Source organism: Calcarisporiella thermophila (assembly GCF_041956535.1).
Source record: "Calcarisporiella thermophila strain CBS 279.70 unplaced genomic scaffold VTP21scaffold_6, whole genome shotgun sequence".
Lineage (NCBI taxonomy): Eukaryota > Fungi > Calcarisporiellomycota > Calcarisporiellomycetes > Calcarisporiellales > Calcarisporiellaceae > Calcarisporiella > Calcarisporiella thermophila.
The window spans coordinates 297,203-316,105 of NW_027192196.1; the positions used below are offsets into that span (position 1 = coordinate 297,203).

The window sequence follows — 18,903 nt, forward strand, 5'->3', positions numbered from 1 at the left end:
AATCTGGTTATTTGAAGAAGCCCAGGGTCCCTAGAGTTCCCGCACCGTAGCCCGAGAGGATGCGGGCTGCAGACTAGGGTGTTGGAGCGGGACGTCAACATCGAAAGACAGCCGGCGTCAAAATGCACACATGGATAGGGTGTGGTTGGAGCGGGAATGGGCGGGGGCGGGGGTGTGCACGGAGACGTCTTCAACCCGCTGAAATAAGAGCCTTTGAGGCCCAAACTCTCCGCGGTTCCAAACTTGGCTTTCCCTCCCAGCCAAGCTGCCACACTCCACTGCCAACCCCTCCACGCATTTGCATCCAATTGCGGGCGGCCCTGCTTCTCCGAACGCTGTATGCGGATGCTTGTGATTGCCGTCTCGAATTAACGGACAGAGCTCGGCTCCAGGGGCGGGCTGCGACTTTGCCCCCCGGAAGCCGTGGTTTAATGCAACCATGCATGCCTCGCTTCGGGTGACATCAGCCCAAAATGAACCGCATGGACATAAGCGAATAATAACGACATATCCGGAGGGCCCAATCTAAATCCATTTAGAACTAGGTGCCGAGCTTACGGCCATTTTGGTTCCCATCGAAGCGGAGGTAACCCGAGGGACTGGGGAGAAAAAAGAAAAAAATCCTGCCGCGCTCGAGGGCGTACCATCTGCAGCAATGGGCATCCGCTTGCCAGCCGGGCTGGCGAAGGAGCTAGCGTGCTTTCGGCCGTGCATTTTATCAGCCGGAGGTTCATGTGAGGTGCGGAGGTTTTACCGGAGAACCGATCACAGACGTGTATGCAGAACCCTGTTGAACCCTGCGTCAAATATGATATCAACTTGTCACACTCATCGCCCGGAAAATACCCCTCGACCCCTTAAATTAAGCTCATCCGAAAGCTGTAGGGCGTCCTTTATGGAAGCGGTGCTATCGAATAGACTCTCCTTGTCTTTAATAAGCTCCTTTCTCATCCTCTATTTTCTCCCTGCTTCAGCGCGAACCTCCTTCTCCCGCTCGCCTGGACATCCTCGGGCATGCCCCTTCCGCCGAATATATAAGTACCTCCTAGGTTGGCCTTGCCGCCATCTTGTTGTCATTGCCATTCCATCCTAACGGCATTCTTCCCCCCATTCCAGTGCATGTACATCCCATTCCTGGCTCATTCATGGAGGCATTTCACGGTATGGTGCAGCGCGTCTCGCTTTGCTAGTCTATTCTCTGCTTCCCACTCCCCCAACTAATATGCCTCTCTTGCTTCAAGGACTTGTTGAAAACACCCTGGATGCTCTTGTGATATTCGGTGGGTGTTGCTTCTGCTCTGCCCCCCTCTCCCTCTCTCTCCTCTTTCCTCACCACACCCGAGTATTGAACCGGCGCTTCTGCTTTGCTTCGTATTTTTTAGAGGGCTGCCGGCTGGGCATTCTTCCACGCACTAAGCGTCGCCTTCATGACGCCGACAAGCGGCGACTCACCTCGGGCGCCGTCTTCGTCTTTGATGAACGCGAGTCGGGAATCAAGCGATGGACGGACGGGCAAGTGTCCTCTAACCTGCCCCAAAGCATTCAATCCCTCTTGGCTGACTGTCGCCTTCCTCCTAATGACTGATTAGCCGCCTCTGGTCCCCTTCACGCATCAGCGGCAATTTTCTTGTCTACCGCGAAGTCCAGCGAAAGGTGGTCGACGCCAAAAAAAACACCCCTCTGAACAAGGAGATCGTGGACGCTTCCAGGGCAAAAGGCCTTCAAGTGCTGGGATGCAACAAAGGAACGTTTGTCTTCCGCCCCGGCGGCTTGATCAAGAAGACCATTTCGGCCGTGGTGGAGGGCTCCATACAGCACCTGGTGCATTATATCAATAAACAAGGTATGCGTGGGTGGAATGCGCTATTTTCCCTTTCTCCATTGTTATTCGTATATTTTGCCAGTGGGGCGAATGGATCTCTTCCATGCCATTGCTCACAAGTTTCTAACCTGCTTGCCCCAAATATGAAGATATAGGGAAGGGCGAACTTCATCCTCCCCGTGCTTACGCCGAGCTGGCCAACATCGAGATCTCGCCCGAGTTCATCGCTTCCCAACGCTTTCTCCGCCCAATTACACCCGAGCGACAGCTCGAGACCCATGAGTGCTCAGAGTCAGAGCTGCTGCCGGTGTCCACCTCTTCGCCCTCATCCACAAGCGATGATTCAGGCCCAGGCTCAGACATCTCGCCCACCTCCTATGGCAGACATGTGATGAATTTGCCCCTATCGAGGTCCAGAGAGAATTCGCAGCCGGACTTCACCGCTGGCGCGTGTACCAAGAAAAAAAGATACCAGATCGTGCACACGGGGGAGGCCGACGTAGTTCCGATGCTCGACTCGACGACAGAGCCCGATGTCCTGCCCTCTTCGCCCTTCCCGGAAGCCGCATCCCCCTTGGCGCATCATGCCTATTACGATAAGACCCTCCAATTATCTTTTAGAAATTTTAGTTTTGATCATTCAACTCATGAGAGTCAACAGCACCAAGCACCACCGCTGATTCTTCCTCAGCCACAGCAGCCCCCAGCACACCCTCAGCCGCGGCAGGCGGACGAGGAGGAAGAGAAGGTTCGGCCATCCTTCCCCAACTTTGAAATGTTGGACCATCACCAAGTAAACTCGATTCCCCTGTTTGAGGGCCGAGCTGAATATTCGGAGCAGGATCTTAGGAATATGGCACAGCCTTTAGGTGGCCAAGCTGAGGGGCTGTTGGATCATATTTCCGCTTTCTATGAAGGGCTTGGTCTTTTTAGCTCGAACACCCTTGAAGATTACTTGCTCACTCAACAGGAGGTCCAGCCATTTTCTCCTCTTTCTCTCCCGAACCTGTCGCCATCCCCATCTTCTCTTCCTCGACTAGTGTCAATGAATCCCGTTCTATTCCGGGGCATCAATTTCCAAAACTCGCCGAGTATACCTCACCAAGTCGGTGAGAACGAGGATATGTATGCTTGCAGTAGTCAATGGGTAGATTCTCTCAATCAGTATGCTGCTACAACTGACGTTAATGATGAAATGACTCCAATACCAAACATAGCATCGACATTGGTACTAAGCGCAAGTGCAAATTCTGACTGTGCTGGAATTCAAGACTTTAGTCATATCAATGGGCAAGACGCGAATGAGCTAGAATACAGGGAGGAGCAAATTTCCATATCGTTATCGTCATCCTCAATTTTCTCTAATATTTCCTCTGCATTGTCTTCTCCTGTTATACAACCAGATTCATAATCTTTAAATACTGAGTATTTTTTTTTCCTCCCTGCAACTATTATTTCTCTCTTTTTTTCATACACTCTGCAACTATACCTGCAATAAATAATGGCATTTATTTTTTTCATTTTATTAAAGGTTGGCGCAGCTGCCTCCAATTGTGATGAGATTCATATTCATTGCCGAAAAACTCGGGAGATCTAACTTCGTCCCGCTCTCCTCACAAGCTAATTAAGAATGTCAAAACGATATCTACCGGATTGGTATCTACTCTCATCTCTCGTTCGCTTTCGTCCAGGAACCCGCGCTATTTCTCTTACTCCAGCCTTGTCCTTTTCCCAGCGTCGATCTAAATCGGAGCAAGAACTCTACCTTAAACTGACACAGACCTTTCGACAGAAACTACTCGAAAAGACATCCCAACCCGCCACGCTCTATAACGATGCCATTATAAATGCACTTTCCCCGCTCAAAAAAGCAAAGCCTGGGAAACCACAGTTGCTTCATGATCAAATTTCGCAGGCCTGTGCTCGTGGTGATGTGGCCGATTTAAGAATGCTGGCGAAAAGAGCGATCGAAACTGGTGAAGGCGCGGTAGCCTATCAGCGTTTGATGCTTGGATTTATAAAAGCAGGGGAGCCGGAGGATGCAATACAATTGTATAACGATTTGCTCTCCGAGGGTCATTTGCCTACTCGTCCAATGCTTACATTACTCATAAGCGCAACCTTGCGGAAGCAGCGAGAGCGCTGCGAAGAGTACGTTCGGGTGTACCACGCTCTCGGCTTTCGTCCCGGAAACAAGACGGAACATGTCGTCTTACTGCGCTACCATATCTGGGCTCAGGAGATAGAGCATGCACGCAAAGTGTGGTATTCGATGCGATCAAAACACTTTTTGGACGGGAACGTGGGGGTTGACTATATGGGCTTTTTGGTAAAATCGGGCCTCGTAGGAGAGGCTGCCGCGGTGGCGAAGGAAGTAGGCGGGGATGGCATTGTGTTAAGGGAGGGGCAGCCAAAGCGGAGGGCTTTAGAGCTGGTGAAGACGTTCGCCCGCAATGGATATGCCATCGAGGCAGAGAGTCTCCTACTGGGGGTTGTAGCAGCTAGAGACGATGCTGCGACCGAGGGTGTGGTTGAAGCCTATTTGGCCCAAAATCTACCTGCGCGTGCACTACGATTTACACGAGATGCGCGAGAATTGGGTATAGTTGGCCAGGACGAGGCCAAGCGGTTAACGGAAATGGCATTGGCTGCCATAAACGAGAGAAAGCTCTGGGGTGAAAAGGAGCTTGATATTGAGTACTCTGCTGTATTAGAGGGTGGAAAATTGTAAACACCATTTTGTTTTTGTTTTTGTTTTTGTTTTTTTTTTTTTTTTTTTTACCTTGTAAATATATGAAGAAATGGAATTGTCAATACGCCGCTACTTTCTCTTTTGATGGAGCAAAGAATACAGCATAAATGAGAGAGAAATAAAAAAAAACCGCTGCATAACGATTAATTTCAAAATAAAACGCGATCCGTGCTTGAATAGCAGAGTAATGTGATTTTCCATGGCACACAATCCACCATAATTCATTATTTGAAACGCGTAGAAAGACGCGTCGTTTTTTTTTCTCCTAAGTTAAACGAGAGCCTTTTATTTTTTTGCTCATTCAACTCATTCACTCATCACATATAGCTCTTTCTCACCATTCCATCGCCACCATCCGATTGAGCGGCTTCAACTGAGTTGATCTAGACCCGATCAGAATGGCTCCGCGCGCAAGTGCATCCAATTCATCTGCACATGCACCAACTGCAAGTACGGCAGCGGAGGAGAAAGGAGGCGAAAGGTTCACGTCAAAGTTCTTTCCTGATTCTGGCACGTGTTTTATTTTTGACATTTGACATTTTATTTTTTTCTACCCTCAAAATAACTAGCTAATCTCTTCTTTGCTTTCTTACTCCTCTCATTAATACAGAGCTCACTTCTGTAACTTCGAAATGCACCGCGAAATGGAAAGAGTATAGCATTCCCAGTGAGATCCGAGTGCGATCCATACTGGTAGATATCCGAGCATTTTATGTTTTATATTACTTGACGTACATGCGTGCGGGTTGTCGGTATAATATAGCGTTGATGGACTGATATCTTCAATACATTTTTTTTTTCTTTAGTCCAAGTTGAGGGAAATTTCTCTGAAGAAGCCAGAGGAGCAGCTCGAGGAAGAAGAGGAGCCAAAATTGGAAATGGGCCATGAGGAGGAGTAGCTATCATTTCTTCGCAAATTTTATGCATTCGCCATACTAAATATCTATCTTTGTTAATCAGAGAAGAAATCGAGACGGTTCGAAAAGAACGAGTTTTCGAAGAGGATGTAAACGAGCAAGAAATGGAGATTATCCAGAAGAGAGTGGCTCTACAGCAGCGCAAGGTATTTATACTTTTCGGACGAATGCAGACTCTTCTTTAGAAATTCTGACCCGTTTCTGGTCTAGTTCCAAGAGTTCGAACGAAGAGAGAAACAGAGAAAATATCGCAAGGTTCGCGCCATGTTTGATTATCTGGCTGATGAAGAAATAGACGAGGCCCTTGCGGATTGCGAGAACGACGAGGATGAGGTGATTGTAAGATTTACGCAGCCTGGCTACCTCTACGACGTGCGCAAAAATCTGGCACACAAGCATTCAGCTCCCGAATCCAGTAAGTGATAAATTGTGTTCAGGAGAAAAAGGGAGGTATAAGAGATTTTTTATTCTTCCATGAAAATTAGCGACAGGGATGACGGATGAACAGCGTGAAGCGTATCAACAGCTGTTGAAAAAGCGTTCAGAGACACTAAAAAAGACCACAACCGAGTCGGCCAAGAAGTATGTTAATTGCCTCTGATGCTATCTGAATTGGGGCACTCACCCTTTTTTCTTTAGGCAATATCGTATGGGCGGTCGTCTTGGGCTCGATGAGGCAATCCGGCAGGCGCAGATGCACAAGATCGACCCGAAGAAAGCATTTGAGGGTTGGTCACAAGCGCGCATCCGTGCGTGGGATCAGCGCGATAAAAATCCAAACTCTTATTATTATCGCTTTAATGCCCCAGGAGAGGTGCAGCGCAAAGGACAGTGGACGAAGGTGGGCTCTCCCTTCATCGGCTGCTTTATTCCACACCACTTATTTCTAATATATCGATTGATTAGGAGGAAGAAAAGGTCTTTTTCAAGCGACTCGATGAGATCGGTGCCAATGGCCAGTGGGGGATTTTCTCAATGGCAATCCCGGGTCGGGTTGGCTACCAGTGCTCGAACTTCTACCGTCTGTTGATCGAGTCGGGCCGCGTCAAGGATCCCAATTATGTTCTGGACGAAAAGGGCAAGGCCCACTACTTGTTTAGTCATAAGAACAAGGAGACAGGAAAGGAGGAGAAGGTATTCCGAACCCACCGTAAGCATGGATCCGCGCCCGGAACGGTAGGGGGAGGCTCCGTAAGGGCGACGCGCTCAACTGCCGGCAAAAAGGGCAAAAGAAAGCGTAAGACTTACTCGGGCGATACGGATGAGGATGAGGATGATTTCGAGGACGAGGATGATTCTGGCGAGTATGTGATGAAGAGTTGGAATCCTACCAAGCGCGTGAGAAGCTCGCGCTCTGCCCTGTCACGAGAATTCTCATATGCGGAAAATGACGAGGAGGAAGAAGAGGAGGACGAGCTCTTCGATGAGAACCCGTTGCCCGGTTTTATTGACCCGATTACGTTGGAAGAGGTCGAGAAGCCAGCTATCTGTAAATATGGCCACGTGATGGGGTAAGCTCTTCCACCATTTGGAATATCCTCCTAGCGCAGAGTAGAATGACCTTGTGACTATTGTCTAATCGTAGATATGATAGCTGGATCCGCTGCCTGACGGCGGAGGCCACCAAGAACATCTGCCCTATGACCAAGCAGCACATGACGAAGCGTGATCTAGGTGAGTGTATATTTGTGTTTTCAGGGTTGGTTGCTCTACTCCTTACGGATCGTTTTGTGCTTTCTCCCGCATAGTCATCTTAACCCACGACAATATCGAGGAGTATCGGGACAAGATTGTAAACAGCTAATTTTGTTTTTGTTTTTTCCTCTCCTTCTTTATAATTATTATTGTTGTGAATGAATATTAAGAAAAAAATAATGAAATAAACCCTGATCCATCCGCTTGTAACAACGTGAAATTGCAGGCAAGAGACGAAGAATTCATTTCAACAGCGGCTCTCTATTCAAACGCCCCATGTAGCTCAAAATTCATACCACTTCTTCTTTTCCTGTTGCTCCCGTAGCTTGCGTGCCATTTTTGCAAAATCTGCAGAAGCGTTGGCCGTCTCCTCAAATTTCTCGGTCAGCTCATTAAGCCGCTGACCGCGTTCGTGGAGAGCTTGGGTGGTCTGTTCAAAAATGGTCTTCGACCTTGGGCCAGGCTGTGTTCCGCTTTCTCTTCTGTTGGGATAGGTATTGGTGCGTCTATAGGCTCGTGTGCAAGGAGGTCTATTTGGCCCGCCCACTGATCGACGGGAGAGGAAGAGGGGAGAGGTCAATAATTGTAATCAAAGCATGGAAAAATTCACTATATGACTTACATATGTCATCCAGCTCTTGGACACTCAACGTGCCTGAGATCCCAAGCCACCCTCGGAGACCGCTCCGCGTAGGAGTGGGGGCAGGAGGCAAGGCACGATTGCGATCATGGAGGGAGATGGATTTTTTCACAGAGCTGTCAATGGGTAAAGATCAGAAAGCATATTACGTCCACAATGAGCTAAAGAAACCTACATTCTGCTGGATTTAATAAGCTGAAACTGTTGATACTCAAAGGGTCCCGTCGGTATCAGCCATCGCCCATCCGGCGTGATGTCGCTACTTGCCACACCGTCTAATAACTGGGTTGGTATTTCTGACTCTGCGAGGATTTTTAAATGGGGTATTGAATATATCGCCACTTTTCCTCCGCTGAAAAAGCATGTCAAACAAACTCTTTCGCTCTTCGATTCGTCCAATAACTTCACAAGTCTAGCCCTGATAAGTTGAGCAACCTGGCCGTCTTCGCCGGAGGAGGCATTTAAATGGGGCTGTTCCTTGAATAAGCACTTGTATAGGCGGGTTTCGGAGCAGTCCAAGTGTATTCGGATGGCGGCAGCGGTGCAAATGATGAAATAATGCGGCTCATGTGCACAAGAGGAACGGTGCATGTTGTCTTTGCTAGCTGGGAAATGATTTACACCATCGTCGGCTTCATTACCTGCTCCGATTTTGCCCCCTCCTTCATCTTTGGTCGACGTCGCCGTTATCGGGGCGGGGTCACTGTTTACCGGAGGGACGGGTTGTTCGTCATCCTCTTTCGCCTGACCAGTTGTCATTTCATTTCTAGCAGGTTGTGTAGGTGCCGAGGCCCTTATCTCTACAGGGATCATTTCATTCCCCCGAAGATCAATGATGGAGGTATAGACTATGCGGGATTTTTCCTTAGCTTGATATACAGTGGAAGGGTGCACCTGGTAACCAGAGGATTTCGGAACAATTCGAAAAGCTCGAATAGTACCATGGTTGGTCCCTATAATAAGGCGCAGACAAGCAGTTTGCTCTGTGCAAAATATTCAATTTGAAAGTTATTTTAGCATGTGCCTTATGGGTTTTCTAAAATAAAGAACGCATTTAACTAAAGACATACCATCACCCTGTGAAAAGCTTTCAAAAAAGCCCAGGGTTGTCACCAAGTGATTCACCCGGTTCCCTTCTATTCCTTCCTTGTGATCCCCTTGGTCGTGTCCCTCGAGGGTGTTCATGTTTTCAAAATAGACCACTTCTTCATTATCGATATCCACAATACTCAAACATCCGTCCAGATCAGCCATAGCTAATAGATTGCCAACGAGAGTCAGAGATGAGATCGGCTGGTGATGGAGTTTGAGTATAAGCGCGGGGTAAACGAGGGAGCTTAGGCTACGTGAGAAGTGACTGATGGTAAGTTGTGGAATCCAAGTATTTTTTTTCGAGTTTTCTGGAGCGGTCAGTTCTTGGCCAGAGATTGACTCAGCATTATCAACTGCAGTAAAGATGGTGGTTGAATCGTTGTTTTTAGCCATTGGAGCGGCCTCTTCTAGTGGAGCTGGTTGATTTCTCGATTCGTTTTCTTGGCTTTGGGTTGTATCATCTTCTCCTTTCGCCTCAGTAGGTAACTGCAACTGGGAGGTCATGATATTCGCAGTGATTGATATTGGTCTGTCAGGGCTATTATCTTTCGCCATTGATTTATCTGCCTCAGCGTCAAGTTCCGTTGGTAATTCGTTTTGCTTCGACAAGCTTATATTGGTTATTGCTCCAGCGATTAGTTCCTCAGAATCGTCGAGCTCTACTTTCGGGAGTTCTGGAAGCTTTTTCTCCAGCTTCGTTTTTCGCTCACGCATGAATCCGTCTCTATAGCATATCATCACGTCTCCATTCTCAAATCCTAACAGAATTATGCCTGTTCCAGCAATCATTTCAACAGTGGTTACTCTTGCGCTTTTTCCCTTTTCTAGCCCTCTTGCTGCACACGTATCAACGGTGAGATGGGAGAGTGGACGGAGGGCTAGCAACGAAGCATCCCAAAACCGGAGCGACGCGTCAGCATGAGCTGTGACAAGAATATCCTTCGTAGGAAGAATATAAGTGTGACCGTGTCCCATTAGGCCGCCCGTCAATGGCAAATGGCCGGGCAGTCGCGGGGTTTTGTCCCGGGGAGAGAGAGGTGCCAGGGAAGTTGTGTCGATGAACAGGTCAAATTCTGGGAGCCGTGTATATAATTTCGCATCCACCACTCGCGGGTATAACCATTGTAGCGCAGAAGGCAATTGTAATTCGTCAAAAGCATCCGTGCGTTGATCGAATCCAAATGCTTGTATCCCTCCTGTCGCTGTCGAAAAAATCAATGCAAGCGGCTCAGTCGTTTTCCATGGTGTACGTGTCAGTACACAGAAATCAACCAATCCCTCCTCCACTTGGAGGATAGTGTGTCGCTTCGGGGAATGGTAGTGGTTTTTTTCGGAGAATTTTATAATATGTAGGCCCTTGACTTCGGTGGATCCACCAGCAACTAGGAGTGAGGTCTCGCTTGTATCGGTCCCGAACGCAAACCACGCAATATGATACACAGGTTCATTTAATGTAGAAGACGTGGATGCAGGATTCAGGCCTGTCGGATCCTGGACGGGTCGAATTGCAATTGGCTTACTTTCCGTCCGCATATCCCAGAAGGCGAGCGTTCCATCTTCGTAGCCTGCTACGAAATGCTCGCCATCCGGCCGCCAGGCAATCACCGTGAGAACCGGTTTTGGGTGGGATGCATTGAAAGGTAGCTCAAACACTGAATCGACATTGCGCTCCTTCACATCCCAGAGCATCACCGCACTCGGATAGCCGATCAGCAGATACCTAGGATTGCGCGGGTGTATTTGCAGTGCGGTCACCATTTCCGAGCGCTTTTTATTCGAATCCCCTACTCTCTTCTCACTATCTTTCTCGCACAAAGCTCGATATTCATCTAGTAGATTTGGAATCATATAGGCAGCAATGCATTTTCGATCCAAATCCACAACCTCTACTCTCCCATCTCCCATTCCCAAAAACAGCCAATCGGTTCCAATTACCAGTTCAACACTTGTGACAATATTCGGAGAGCAATAGGAGAAAGTTTCAGTCCGAGTGGTAAGGTCAAATACAGTAAGGGTATTGTGCTTGTCGATAGCTACAAGCAATGGATTTCCGGGGCAAAAGTGCAGGAATTTGAGGAAAGCTGGTTTAAATGTTTCGAGGGGGAAGGAAATCCCTTTTCCGAAAATATGAATTGTGCCATTGTTGGTTCCTGGAGCAATATTACAAAATGTTATTAAGGTTACAGAGTATGGAGGGTAATAGCTAAAAAAAAAAAGGTACCTAACGCCAACAAGCCCTGAACAGGATCGTAGGCAATTACTGTGACCAGCCCAGACATTCCATAGACAGATATCTAAAAAAAAGTAGATTTTCCTCTGGTTATTATTTGAATAAAATAAAAAAAGGGAACAATAGATCTACCTGTTCAAAGCTAAAGTCTTCTTCGCTTACTCCCTCGCTCAGATTCTGCTCCATGGCGCGTTTGATATGTTCTTTATTTAGTTTCTGTTTCAACGTGGAAGCTTCTTTGCTTAGCGCAGAATAGAGATTCGCTTGCCATCTATTTAAGAACGACATTTCGATTGTGGGAAAATAGGTCGGAGCCTTTAGAGGGTGCCTACATGTATAGGATACAGCTGATGATGAATAGGTGTTCTACAATTGCTTGATGGGATCTAAATATCTATGCAAGAGCACTTTGAATGTGGTGGCAAGGCGCAGTCACTAATGTTCCAGGTCGAAATTAGGGAAAGGGATAAATTTATTATTATTTTAAGGGGGGGGAAGGGGGGTGGAAAAAGTCACGGATGGAAGATTATACAAATGTATTACTCATTTAGATCACACTAATGTGAAAAACTATTATACTATTATACTATTGCTATTTACATTATCTCATCGGCCAGTCCATAAGTATAGACTATAAATATTCCTTCCAATCTAAAGTGTCTGGATGCCTCTAGTTACCTTACCCCACATCTTCACCTCTTGTTCTCTTCTCATTTCCCGAATACGCTCTTCTAGTTGCGACTTCTGTTCTCTCTCACGTTCCAGCACTTGGGCATGCTCATCCTTGAGTTCGGCCAACAGCTTTCGGAACTCACGTCGCAGCGAAGTAGTCGACATATCTTCTGTTATGTTCAAATTCCGAATTTTCTCGCTTGTGAGGCTCATTTCCAATTCCTCGACACGGGATTGTAGGGAAGAGATCATAGCCATATCAGACTGTTCCTCCGCATCGCGGGAGGTGAGATAGGCAGTGAGGCGCTCAAATTCGTTCTGCAAGTAGTCGAACTCTGCCTGCAAACCGTCACGCTCGATCCGCAATTGTTTAATCTGTTCATTTCGCGCAGATATTTCGGTCTCGAGCTCTCTCAGGGCATCGGATTGATGACCCTGAGTTGACCCAGAGCTTTCCCTAAACGACCGGGCCGCCTCTCTTTCAGTCACTTGCGCAGCAGTCCGCTCCAAAGCGCACTGAATTATCTCACGTTCAGACTCCACTACCCGGATGCGTTGCTCTAAATCCTCGATATGTGCCCTAGCATTTCGGAGCTCTGCTTCCGCTTTTCCATTGTCAGATTGCTTATGTTCTACATCCGCACGGTAAGCAGCAAAGTCCTCCGCGACCGACTGGAGTTCCATTACACGGTCCATCAGGAATTGCTTCTCGTCCAACTGTTGCCGCACCCTTGCTGCAAACAATTCTAAACTGAATTCTTCGTTTTGCCCCTCTTTCTCAGGTATATTGGTCGAGATCTCGGAGAAGAGTGAACGAAGTGTTGTCATGGTGCTCTGTAGCTGCCCGCTAAGTTCACTTCGCATTTCATCTGCTTCATACAGCCGATCTTTCAGAGAGTCGGAAAAATTGTCGCTCGATCGTCGAATATTATTCTGCGCTTCGAGCTTGAATGCATTCAACTCTTGCTCCAATTCTTCAATCCTCTCTTTATACTGCCGTATTTCTTGATCTTGAGAGACCTGCCCCGTCTCCACCAGCGTCTGTTGCACTAGCGAGTGAAGGCTGTCTGGCGAGTATTTCTCAGATCTACGCTCGAGTTCATTCTCGAGCTCTTGTGCGTGGGTTCGAGATGCCGCAAGTTGAGCTTGTAGATGGTTAAATGCTTCTTGCAAATCAGCAAAGCGCTGCTGTATGTTAGGCGAGCCCGCGTCATTCGAACAACTCAACTCGACGCCCGAATCTGCAGTTACCGATTGGAGGCCACAGCTCCATCTGGTTTCGTTGTCGCAGTCGTCCGTCAGCTCGAGGCCTGCACCCTCCTTTACTAGATTTTTGCAGTTTTCGCACTCCTGTTGGCGGTGCTGCAAGCGCTGCAGCATATCAAGGCTTGTGCCCACCTCTTCTAATTCGGAGCGCAGCTCTGCAATGATGCGCTCTTTCTCCTCCAGCTGTGATTCTACAGTTCCATTAAGCATATATGATTTGAGTTGTGACTTAAGTGCATCGATCTCGTGGTCGCGTGCAGTGACTTTCTTTTCAGAATCTGACACAGCCGATTGGAGATGAACGATCAGGTTGTTAAGATATTTAATCTTCTCCTTCATATCCCTGTTCAAAGTGGAGAGAGCTGTGTAAATATCATTTCAGTGTGTCTGATATTTTTTATTTCTACGTACACTTCCTGATGCGTATCTCCATAACCGTTCATTCCCGTGGCCTGATCTTTAGCTTGTCTTAGCTGCTCCTCCAGTCGCCGCACTCCCAAACCTAATACCCCCGCCATGTGTTGCAAAAGCTGCTTCTGCACGTCGCTTTCCCGTTGAGTCAGCCGCGCAAGTTCCGATGCAACCTGCTCAGTTTTACGATTTGCGGCAGCCAGTTGCTCATTTGCTTGCTTTAGGAGTTTGCGGTGGTTTGCATGCAGTTTGGTGAGGGCCACTGCTGCATCCTGGATTTTAGTTTCAATCGCCAAGCGGGCGGTAAGGGTGGCAATACGACCTATAAGCATGGCATGGTCCTAATATTGTATTGAAAAGGAGTATTGAGTTAAATATCTATATGAATGAAGCGCGTAGAAACATAATATTCCTACTTTTTTCAGTTCTTCAACCTCTTCAAGGGACAATATAGCAAACTCCTTTGCATCTGCGGCCGCTTGTGATATTTGCAATTGAATCAATAAGTCATCGGTTTGCCTCAAGGTACTATTCAATACGGAGCTCGAGTCTTGCTGCGAAGGAAACCCCATTAACACTGAAGACATTGCAGCAGGAGACGGGGAAAGCACTCCGACTTCTGTGTTCATGAAGGCGCGAGAACTTTGGGGTCTGCCATTGGTGTCAGGGCTTCTGATATCAAGGGAGGCTCGCGGTGATGAATGGATTAGGCTAGAGGATCGGGCATTTATAGTGGGGGATAACTGAATATGAGGTAGTGCACGCGATACATCCGACATGAAGGAGTTGCCACGATCACCAACAAAAGAGGTCTCGTTATTATCCACTGAAATCCGGTGTATTCGGTGCGAAGGAGGCCGTGGGCGTGGCAGCTCGTCTATTGAGGGAGGAAGTGGAGGCACAGGTTTGTCAATAGACGCGGAAAAAGTATTTTGTGGTCGAAGTTGAGAAAGAAACGGGATAGTTGGCATTGGAATAATCGCTAAATAAAATGAAGGCGAAAAAAAAGTTAACGTTGCTTTAACTCGTGGTCGAACGGCCGGAACACTAACACTATTTGGAACGCAAAACCCTAAGTATAAAGTTGCTTTGTTTTGATGGCGGAAGGGTCCAGTGTGAAATGGCAGCAAGATTCTGGACGCCGGAAAATTTCAGTAGTGTCACGCTCAACGATACAAGGAAATCAGACGAGAAGCTTTATAAGGGCAGAGGTAATTATCTATGACCTCGGGTCATATGGGCAGAACAAAAGTGACAGTGCCTGGCAACGGTATTTTTAGAACTGCAGTGATAAATTAAAACCATGACTTCGATGCAAACCCCCAGGCTGAACCCGTGGCACAGTGCACCCCTGTGGTGATTTGCTCCCGTTTCTTGGGAGACGCAGCTCTCCTTTTTGGGCTAGCAAGATTGCCGATTCAGTAGAAATGCTGAAATACAGACAATGAAATCTCGATTTCTCGCACATTTCGGCTGTTTCCCTTTTTTTTCCGCATATTTAAGCTCTTGGCTTTACGCGATCCCTCCGTACCCATATGCATTAAATGCTCTTTGAATGAGTGCGTCGAGCTGCTATCTAATTTATTGGGCTCCCCTTTTCTTTACCGCAATATCTAACCTCCCAATCCGTTATTTTTTGTACCAATATTTTAATTTGCATCATTTCGCAGCCCAAATCTTGCAAAACCTGATAATAGATATCTACGCAAGGGTTAGTAGAATCTTTCCCCACTGCTTGAGCACACTATAACCATCTTCTTTAATTGATGCAGATCACATTATAACCCAGTACATAGAGCAATTCCATTGTCTATTTGCAGTTGATCTGATGTCTCGATAAAGTTTATTAGGACAGACACCTAACCAGGTTTTCCGTCCATACACTTTACAATACATTTCATTAGCTTTTTATTCGACGGCGTCTCTTGCTACTTGTTCTCATACCATTAATCTTATTATGGACAAATTCCTTGGTACTATGAACCCAACTCCTGATGAGACTTCGGATAATCTCCCAAAGGCGACTCCTTTCGGCCCAGTTCCACCCCCAGCCAGTATGTGATATCCTGACATTTTAATGAACCAATGAATTTAATTCTCAAAGATATTAAATTTTTAGGCTCAAAATACTCTGGAATTTATTCCAGCACTGGTTTCGATATGATCGGCGTTCTCGCACGCCTTGCTAACAGGTGTGTTTTCAAACTCGAAGCATTTCTATCTCTACCCTTTTCAGTTATTTACCCCCGACTTGAAAGGCCAAATCCACAGATAAACATAGGCCCCATCGATTTCTCATGCTCTTTCCTTGTAGTGGATGCTCGCAAATACGATTTCCCTATAGTATACATGTCCCCGAACTTTGAGAGATTGACCGGGTACTCTTACAAGGAAATTTTAGGGCGCAACTGTCGCTTCCTACAAGCTCCAGACGGCCACGTCACACTCGGGTCCCGCCGACGATATACTGACAACTCATCCGTGTTTCATCTCAAAAATGGACTTCTCTCGGGCAAAGAATGCCAGGCACCCCTGATTAACTACCGCAAGTCTGGACAGCCCTTCATGAATCTGGTTTCAATTATCCCTATCACTTGGGATAGTGATGAGATTGCTTTCTTTGTTGGATTGCAAGTGGTACATATTTTCATTGCTCCAGGACAATACGAACCGTGTATAACATAAGTATTTTCTCCGGATAGGACTTGGTCGAGCAGCCCAATGCCATATTGGAACGTATGAAAGACGGTACCTACTCAGTCAACTATCAGCTCATCGATATCCCGGCGTATATCCCTGGATGTGAGTCCGTACATAATGAACTGAACACATTTGTCATTTCATCTCTCTTTCCCGTTTGATAGCATTCTTTACAGGCGCCGACCTAGGGGATGATTTTTTCCGTGATCAAACAACTAATCCCGCGCTCCCTGCATCTGAGGAAGCACTTAAACTGCTTGGATCCCCTCTCCCTGATGACATAGAGACAACAAAAGAACTCTGGTACAAAATGCTGCTTGGCCAGTCGGCAGACTTTATACATGTATTGTCACTTAGGGGCGTGTTCCTGTATTGTTCCCCGAGCGTGCGCGAAGTGCTAGAGTATGAGCCGGAAGAGATTGTCGGGCGGAGTTTAAGTTCATTGTGCCATCCAAGCGACATTGTCCCATTAATGCGCGAGCTAAAGGATAATTCCAACCACTCCAATGGAGTTAACCTGCTCTATCGTATCATGCGCAAGCACTCCGGATATATGTGGCTGGAATGCTACGGGAAGTTGTATATGGACCCTGGAAAGGTGAAAAAATGCTTTGCTCTAGTGGCGCGAGAGCGCCCCGTTTTCTCTCTGACTCGGAAAAAGTTGCAGGCAGCGGGAGGAATGGTGCTGAATGAACTCTGGTCAAAACTCACGTTGGAAGGCTTGTGGATGTTTACGAGCAGTTCTAGTTCTCAACTCCTTGGTTTTACTCCCAGCGAGCTTATTGGCATGTCCCTCTATCAGCTTGTTCGAGCCGACCAGGCAACGAAATTAACACGGGCCTTGAACCGTGCTAGCAAAGGCATAACTGAGCCCATACAGCACTACATTCAAACAAAAAAGGGTCAATACATCGAGGTCGAATCGGTATTCTATCCGGGACAAGTAGACGCCAACGGGAATGTGCTCTTCCTTCTAAGTCAAATTAAGGAGGTTGGATCAGAAGCAATCCTCTCTATTCACACTCCCGATTTCGCAGAAGCAATGAGCGTGGATTCTTCCTCTTCGTTAGTGACATCTTCACCGATAGAAGTCGAGCACCAGACCAAGGACAACATCTTTGACGAGCTCGAACTGGTACGCAGCACAAGCTGGCAGTATGAAATTCACCAATTGCAGGTGGCTAATAAGAAGCTGCGCGAACAAATCGAATCCTATTCTCTAACCACCGGACACAATGGTAAAAATGGACAGCGCAAGCGGAAAAAATCGCAGATGCAGCAACAGAATCTCATATGTTCACAGTGCCATCGAACTGACTCTCCAGAGTGGCGAAGAGGACCTCTCGGCCCAAAGACTCTCTGCAATGCATGCGGCCTGAGGTATGCAAAACAGGTAGCTGAGGGCAAAAGCACAGAGACTCCTAGTGAACATGCCAGTAGTGAACAGAAATTATTCGAGGAGTGAGGTTCACCCACCCCCTCGAGGGCTCGGCTTTCTATTCTTGTTTTTCTGCTAATCAATATCCACTACTTCCAAGTTGGATGGAGCGGCACTGATACTAAATTTCTTCATTTTGCTTTTTTCGTTTTATTTTTTTTTTATTTTATTTTATATCTTTGGTTCCCAATTGTACCATAGTTGATGTAGATCGCACGTTCTTTTAATTTAGCTTAAAATTAATCCGACAATTTTAGAAATGCTCTTGCAAGTTGATTAAGAAGCATTTGAAGATTTAAACTTTTAGCTCCATCAAGCCAAGGCTTAATCGGTATAGAGTGATATCCAAATGATTTTAATCAATTGTTTAAAATAGCCAGACTCAAACTACAGATTCTTTAAGCCAATCCCACACTTGATGAACTACAATCTCTTCCTCTCGCGATATAGGACCAAACTCGGCCAATTTCCGCATTGCTTGGCTGATGCCATTCATATCAAACTGGCATCCTATTAGAGCATCTTCCATTGTCCCTATCAGTCTCGCCCAAGAAGAGTCCGTCTTCAACTCTATCTCGTTAATAAGAGCATGTCGTGATTTAATTTTCCCTTGCACGTTTCCCCATTCAAACGTGTGTTCGAACTCGTATGTGAATTCAGGAGTCTGTCCATAGATCCAATTCCAGGTCTCGAGTTCTTCTTTGACGCGCTTGACCTCAGAAATGCTAAGAGCGCTGGCTTCATCGACCATCGTTGGTTCAATTGCAGCATCATTAAAATTGTATTTGTTGATGAAGAGATCAGTGACGGCTTCACAAAAGGATGGGTGGTCAACTGTCCATGAGAAATCGCGAAGATTGGCGACTGGAGATCGAACCGATGCGACCCCTTTAGATATCAATTTTGTCTATAACGGGACTCATATTAATAAATGGTTCTACTTAGCTTCACTAGCACTCTCTTACTTTATCGTTTCTAAGGTATTTTCTCAGTGCTTCTAAATCTGTGTCTATTAGCATGGTGCCATGGTGATAGGCTCGTTTATTGATAAGTTTATATGCCGATCCAGATACTTTGTACCCCTCCACCGCAATATCGTGACGCTCATTGACGTATGCCGGGATGTCTAGGTGTTCTAATGCCCTGGCGACAAGTTGCGCATTACTGCGGCGGTCAAAGGCATCTCGGGGCATAATTACGCTATAATTGCTATTCCCGATATCCTTAAATCCGCAAGTTAATAGATAGAACAAGCGTGGGAGAATTAT

The 18,903-nt window shown here is 46.7% G+C and overlaps 8 protein-coding genes across 8 annotated transcripts; 4 read left to right on the plus strand and 4 right to left on the minus strand.

Annotated features, from left to right (window-relative positions):
- Positions 1 to 7: 7 nt before the first annotated feature.
- On the minus strand, positions 8 to 734 carry VTP21DRAFT_9829 (uncharacterized protein; the record flags this gene model as incomplete). Its single annotated transcript, XM_069400818.1, has 3 exons — positions 8 to 66; positions 129 to 525; positions 645 to 734. 3 exons carry the CDS (start codon positions 732 to 734, stop codon positions 8 to 10), a joined length of 546 nt encoding a protein of 181 aa, XP_069253555.1.
- Positions 735 to 1,222: 488 nt separating this feature from the next.
- VTP21DRAFT_9830 (uncharacterized protein) lies at positions 1,223 to 3,233 on the plus strand (the record flags this gene model as incomplete). The annotated part of the gene is made up of 3 exons (XM_069400820.1): positions 1,223 to 1,518; positions 1,590 to 1,843; positions 1,972 to 3,233. 3 exons carry the CDS (start codon positions 1,223 to 1,225, stop codon positions 3,231 to 3,233), a joined length of 1,812 nt encoding a protein of 603 aa, XP_069253556.1.
- A 219-nt stretch (positions 3,234 to 3,452) lies between these two features.
- VTP21DRAFT_9831 (uncharacterized protein) lies at positions 3,453 to 4,553 on the plus strand (the record flags this gene model as incomplete). The annotated part of the gene is made up of 1 exon (XM_069400821.1): positions 3,453 to 4,553. One exon carries the CDS (start codon positions 3,453 to 3,455, stop codon positions 4,551 to 4,553), a length of 1,101 nt encoding a protein of 366 aa, XP_069253557.1.
- A 419-nt stretch (positions 4,554 to 4,972) lies between these two features.
- On the plus strand, positions 4,973 to 7,295 carry VTP21DRAFT_9832 (uncharacterized protein; the record flags this gene model as incomplete). Its single annotated transcript, XM_069400822.1, has 10 exons — positions 4,973 to 5,084; positions 5,185 to 5,267; positions 5,381 to 5,469; positions 5,535 to 5,637; positions 5,702 to 5,906; positions 5,977 to 6,073; positions 6,131 to 6,332; positions 6,398 to 7,002; positions 7,077 to 7,165; positions 7,240 to 7,295. 10 exons carry the CDS (start codon positions 4,973 to 4,975, stop codon positions 7,293 to 7,295), a joined length of 1,641 nt encoding a protein of 546 aa, XP_069253558.1.
- A 174-nt stretch (positions 7,296 to 7,469) lies between these two features.
- VTP21DRAFT_9833 (uncharacterized protein) lies at positions 7,470 to 11,436 on the minus strand (the record flags this gene model as incomplete). Its single annotated transcript, XM_069400823.1, has 6 exons — positions 7,470 to 7,732; positions 7,809 to 7,942; positions 8,002 to 8,809; positions 8,897 to 11,068; positions 11,140 to 11,212; positions 11,281 to 11,436. 6 exons carry the CDS (start codon positions 11,434 to 11,436, stop codon positions 7,470 to 7,472), a joined length of 3,606 nt encoding a protein of 1,201 aa, XP_069253559.1.
- A 363-nt stretch (positions 11,437 to 11,799) lies between these two features.
- VTP21DRAFT_9834 (uncharacterized protein) lies at positions 11,800 to 14,468 on the minus strand (the record flags this gene model as incomplete). Its single annotated transcript, XM_069400824.1, has 3 exons — positions 11,800 to 13,429; positions 13,498 to 13,838; positions 13,914 to 14,468. The coding sequence occupies 3 exons, from the start codon at positions 14,466 to 14,468 to the stop codon at positions 11,800 to 11,802; spliced, it is 2,526 nt and encodes an 841-aa protein (XP_069253560.1).
- A 986-nt stretch (positions 14,469 to 15,454) lies between these two features.
- On the plus strand, positions 15,455 to 17,662 carry VTP21DRAFT_9835 (uncharacterized protein; the record flags this gene model as incomplete). The annotated part of the gene is made up of 5 exons (XM_069400825.1): positions 15,455 to 15,551; positions 15,617 to 15,689; positions 15,756 to 16,134; positions 16,200 to 16,299; positions 16,362 to 17,662. 5 exons carry the CDS (start codon positions 15,455 to 15,457, stop codon positions 17,660 to 17,662), a joined length of 1,950 nt encoding a protein of 649 aa, XP_069253561.1.
- A 355-nt stretch (positions 17,663 to 18,017) lies between these two features.
- Positions 18,018 to 18,828, minus strand: VTP21DRAFT_9836 (uncharacterized protein; the record flags this gene model as incomplete). Its single annotated transcript, XM_069400826.1, has 2 exons — positions 18,018 to 18,542; positions 18,601 to 18,828. The coding sequence occupies 2 exons, from the start codon at positions 18,826 to 18,828 to the stop codon at positions 18,018 to 18,020; spliced, it is 753 nt and encodes a 250-aa protein (XP_069253562.1).
- Positions 18,829 to 18,903: the final 75 nt, after the last annotated feature.